General features: G+C 36.6%; 1 protein-coding gene across 1 annotated transcript in view; it reads right to left on the minus strand.

Moving 5' to 3' along the window:
- Positions 1-3,652: 3,652 nt before the first annotated feature.
- Positions 3,653-5,586, minus strand: part of LOC104626016 (vacuolar protein sorting-associated protein 13A-like) — a gene marked incomplete at its 5' end in the record, with an annotated part of 61,223 nt that continues 59,289 nt past the window's right edge. The window contains 1 exon segment of the mRNA XM_010293825.1: positions 3,653-3,703. Coding sequence (XP_010292127.1) covers positions 3,653-3,703 — 51 coding nt within the window.

Raw genomic sequence — 5,586 nt, forward strand, 5'->3', positions numbered from 1 at the left:
CAGAAATTTTTGGGGGGAAGAAAAATGATTTCATAGAGTCTCATTATAGAATGATAAAATCATTTTGGCTGGAAAATACCCTTAAGATCATTGAGTCCAACCATTAACCTAGCACTGTCAAGTCCTCCACTAAGGCACGTCCCTAAGCATCACATCTACACGTCTTTTAAATACCTCCAGGAATGGTGACTCAGCCACTTCCCGGGCAGCCTGTTCCAGTGCTTGACAACCCTTCTGGGGAAGAAATTTTTCCCAATACCCAATCTAAACCTCTTCTGGTGCAAATTGAGGCCATTTCCTCTCCTCTTATCACTGGTTACTTGGGAGAAGAGACCAACACCCACCTCACCACAACCCCCTTTCAGGTAGTTGTAGAGAGCGATAAGGTCTCCCCTCAGCCTCCTCTTCTCCAGACTAAACAACCCCAGTTCCCTCATCTATGTTTTCTCAATGCGGCAACAGGAAGAAAAAATACTTAAGGGAGCTTATACATGCAAGTCCAGTTATTAAAAACTTGTCCTTGTAATAAACCAAATGTAAAGACTGAAGTCTTTATTCTGCTTTCACTGAGATGCCTGCAACAGAAGCTTAACCTTGTTCTTAGAGACAGGGTTTGACTTATTTGTCAATTTCTACCTACAAAATTCTGAGTAATGGTATTACCTGTTAATTGAAGCAGTATATAAAGAAAACAAATAATCACATTCCAGTCAAATAAAATTCTGTTTCACTTTATTCGAGATGAAGAACAGGTTGCGGAGGGGAGGGGAGGAGCGTGGAAACCAAAAGTGCCATGTCATGCAAAGCCATGCATCTGAACAAAAAAAGGTGCAGATAGACTTACAAATGTCTTAGCAATGTGTCTAGCATCTTTTGATTCTGTTTAGTTTGTCATTGATTTCTTAGAGGTAATTCTAACCCTTAACAAACCACTACTGAGAACCCAAATGACATATATTAAAGGTATTAAGTTTAGGTAACAGTCATCTAGAAGAGAAACTGTTCTTCAGTACGTCAGTAAAGGCTATGGTATACTTTTAAACACAGTGGGCAGACCAAAGTGCCTACATTTTAATTTTTATTAAGATCCCCTTGTCTAATTGCATATACCTTTTAAATAAAAATCAATATATCTATTCTGCCTTTTCATTGAAAAAAATACACATATTGCAATAAGGAATGAGACACAGCAGAGTGGACATCTCAAACAACTTGCAGTAATCCAGAAAACTACACAATGGCATAAGTCTGAATAACTTTCTTCTTGCCCACGGCTGATATATAGGTAAAACAGAGAGAACTGGTGTCTGCCAAGAAATGGCAAAATTCATTAATGACTGTATGGAGAAAGTGTAACGGAAAAACAAAGGAAAAAAGAACAATTTACTGACTAGAAAAAGAGAAATATAGAAAATCAGGTAGTCATTACAAGTGGAGACGAGAAGGGAGGTGGGAGGAAGGTCCCATGTTGACTTCTGAACACTTCCAGTGTTTTAGTTCTTGTGTTAAGGCTTTTAGTTAGCAAGAAGATAAAATATTTTCTAGTCCAGGAAAAAGGCAATTTTGAGGGAATTGTTATGTTTTCCAAAACAGAAACTTAACCACAGACATGAACATTTAAAATAAATCCTTCAACATTAATGGTTAAATTGATCAAATATTACTGAAGATCCAGCTCAGATTTGAGAATCAGGAGTTTGTTGGCAAAATGAATGTAAGAAAATTAAGAACTGGAGATAATACTAATTGGAATAGAGGCTCTGGGAAGAGAAAATAGTTAGAATAGGGTAAATTGAAAAGCTACACAAATGGGAATGTACAAAATACTTGCAAGAGGTACTAGAAGTGAAGATTGTAGCAGATACTCAGTAAATACTGGGAGGCGAGAGGGGGAGACAACACAGTAATCAAGAATCAAGATCATAATGAGGCTATTAATTGAACTATCATGCCTGAGATGAAGAGTGATAGATGAAAAACACATTACAGATACAGAATGGTACTCAGTGCACCTAGTAACACCACTCATCTAAGGCAAAGTATTCTATTAGTTTGGCAAGATCATAACCTGAGTTAATACTCTTGGTACATGCTTGGTGTACAAACGAGTAACACAGTCGTTGTCACAGTTAGAAATTCTCTTATAATATTTTGATTCAGATTACAATTTATGGGAAAAATTACAAGAGTACATGTATTTTGTAACCTGCTAAATGGTCACCAAAGGCAAGACTTACAGTAAATTAAAGAACTCCAATTGTAGGTTAGCATGCTAGTCATTTTAGATTTTACAATAATGCGACTATGTGGGTATCTCGAGCACCACCAACAATATCAGAATTATATCCTGTAGCTATAAATATTCCAAACAGTTGTTTGGAAATATTTTGTCAACAGGTACTTACTGTATGTACCAGACATTTTGAAGACTTTATACGGGAATTTATGGAAACCTTCATGTAACACTGTACCATTTCCTGGACTTTTTACATCGACTGCAGTAAACAGCCACTCAACAATAATGACTACTACATCTAAGAAATAAGCAGAATTGCACATATTCAAGCTCCCCCATTAAAGTTCTACTATCTGGGTATGAAACAAAAAGTTTCATTGGGTAAGAAAAGTTGATAAAAGCAACTGTGAAATTTTATATTTATTATTTAATATAAATTTGACTTTATTAGTCACTTGCTTAGCACACGATACTGTGTAATCCAAGGCATTTATTTTTGGTATGCAACAGTGCACTTATAACCCCATAAACTCCTTTTTGTGTTGCAAGACTGTTAATAACTTTTATTTAAAATAATAGGCTTTAATTAATATTTTTAGTGCAGAGATATATTAATTCTCCCCATTATACATTTTTGTAAACTGTTATATTTTCTGTGAATATTGGTAGAGGTGCTGCAACATTTCCTTGAGTAGAATATAAAAAAAGTTCATACTAAAAGTGATACTGTATTGTAAGTTCATCATGACCTGGTCCATTTATCTACAAAAAGAAAGTATTTGTTAACTAAGCAGCCACTCCTGTGATCATCTAAATTAGACCTCTCTGGTCAGTAGCCTCCTTCTTAGAATTTGAACTGTAAGACTAGTGATTATTAAGTTAACAGTTCCTCTGATAAAGAAATTTTAATTTTAACACAGCCTCAGTTCATATGAAAACAAAGACCGAAACCAAGTATTGATTTTCAGAACCAAATCAAACTGAAATATTTGCTCCGACTAGTATCTGACTAATTACAAGCTAGTATCAATCTGACTAGTATCATAAGCATTATTCCAGAGTTCAATTTCAATGTCAAATGTAATGGTAAACCAAATAAATTTTACGCTGTATTTATAAAAACTGAAATCTGGAATTCTTACATAGAAAAAAAAAAAAAACAAGCCAAAACTTGGCAGAATTTTTTTCATTGCCAGATTTTTTTTTTTAACATTTCATCGCTACTTTTTTTTTAACATAACATCATCTATTTTTTGATACAGCCATAGACTGTTGTGACCATGATAAACTATTTCATAAATCTTCCTTCCCTCCTGTTTTTGCTTTTGTTGCTGATATTCAAATAGTTCTGCTTGTTAAAGAGGAATTAAAATGTAGCTGTTCAGCGTGCTTCGTATCTTGGTGCTTCTCCATTCATTACAATTTTGGCTGATTCTCTCTCACTTCTTCCAGTTTAGAAAGGATCCACTGTGTGGAAAAAAAGAAAAAATAAAAATGTTTCCCTGGTAAAAACCATACAAAGCAGCTGAAAATTAGACTGGGTTGGCCAGACACTTCACTGCCTGTTCTCTTCCGACCTGAGTTTTAACACAGTGCTCAAAATTCTGATGTAGATTATAAACCCCTGATTTGGGGGGGGTATTATGTATATTATAAATCTCCATGAAAATGGAGGTATTTAAGTACCAATATCTGACATGGAATACCACAGCTAATTAAACTGGCTAGGTTGACATTTCAGTTTCCTGGTCTGTATTTCAATGAATATTTTTAAAAATAAATCACATCATCATTTCATCTACATCATTGTTAATGCTCTGCATTAGTCTACAACTTTAGACGACTCACAGCTGACAACAGAGGGGCAAGGATAACAAAAGACAGAGGACAACAATAGGTTGCAGCAGTGTGATAATACAATTATTTAGAAAGAAGCTTTCTTTAACTATATTTGGTTTCTTTTCAGGAATTTCAAATTCACATGTTTACTGAACATGGAAGGGAAATCAGTTTCCCAAGAGTCTCAAAAAAAAAAAAAAAAGAGGTGGGGCAGGAAAAGGGGCAGTGACATGGAAATCTAGGGTAGGAGATGAAGTTATACAAAGGGATTGCCATGAGAAAGCTGCATAATGCTTTCAAGGAAAATGAGTGGATTATTACAAATCGGATTCTGTTACCAGATCAGGTTCTATGTTACAGATCTTCAGGATCCCCTCTTCCCCATCACAAGCTCACCCCCTCAAGGAAACCAGAGCTTCTGTTTAGCAAGATGCTGAAGGTTTGAAAGAAGAATTGGCTGTTCAAGAAATTACTATTCACGTCAGAATATGGCACTTCTCACAGATGGAACAACCTTGTAGTGTCCACTACACTGACACAATCTTAGGAAAGCAGTGTCACTGGAATGACCTCATAGCCGTCTTACTATAAAGGGTGCGAGTTTCATTTTCACTGTTGCTAAAACACTTCCCTCGGTGTCGTCTCTCTATATATGCAACCACGAGCATCACATTTGCAGAAGCGCGTTGTGGGATAAACAGCCCAGAAGTGACTCTCAACGACTTATTTCATGTAAGGTTGCCCCTAAGGCCCTGTTGGCAATTTTTGAATGAATCTCAAAGATAAAACGACATTTCCTACCCAACCTGACAGTGACCTTTCCCCTCATATTCTCACTGTGGTTGGTTTTGTGGGGTTCATAGGCCCTTCTACAAAAATACGCAAACCAACATTTTTCTGAAAAGTGCACACGACTTTTTCAGCTTGCTTTCCCTTGCTTAAGACTTGTGGCATGCTTAATACAATGTACTAATATGATTTTTGGAATTGTTCGCTGTTTAGCTGGGGCATAGATGGGATTCCCTTCACAGAGACTACTGGACCTCCACACTGCCCCTGCCCCACCACACGGGAGAGAAAAAAGCTGAAACTTCTTGGAGACTTTCAGATTAGCAAAAAAAAAAAAAAAAAAAAAAAGAGGCACTCAGTACCTCCAAAGAGTACAGACAAGTCAAATTTAGCATGGGGCCCTCAAATACCCTCGGCATTGTTTGTAATGCTTTTTGAGGTAAGACTCAAACGGTATCACCCGGCTGTGGTTAGAAACTACCCTCCTGAAGACAAAAGCAACCTTAACTTGATGAGAAGATGCAAAAGCAACTTAAACTAATGAGAGGATGCAACTTTCACAGGCAGTTTCAAAGCATGATCCCAGGGTACCATATCCCACTGGTGTGAATATATACATGACTAATTTACTGTTTGTGAAAATAATGAGCTATGCTAATAAAAACAAGGCAGAACTTTCGCAACCCAGCTACCTCATAGTTCTGGTAGCAGACCTGAACCGC

The sequence above is a fragment of the Phaethon lepturus genome, unplaced genomic scaffold, assembly GCF_000687285.1.
Source record: "Phaethon lepturus isolate BGI_N335 unplaced genomic scaffold, ASM68728v1 scaffold1379, whole genome shotgun sequence".
Taxonomy (NCBI): Eukaryota; Metazoa; Chordata; class Aves; order Phaethontiformes; family Phaethontidae; genus Phaethon; species Phaethon lepturus.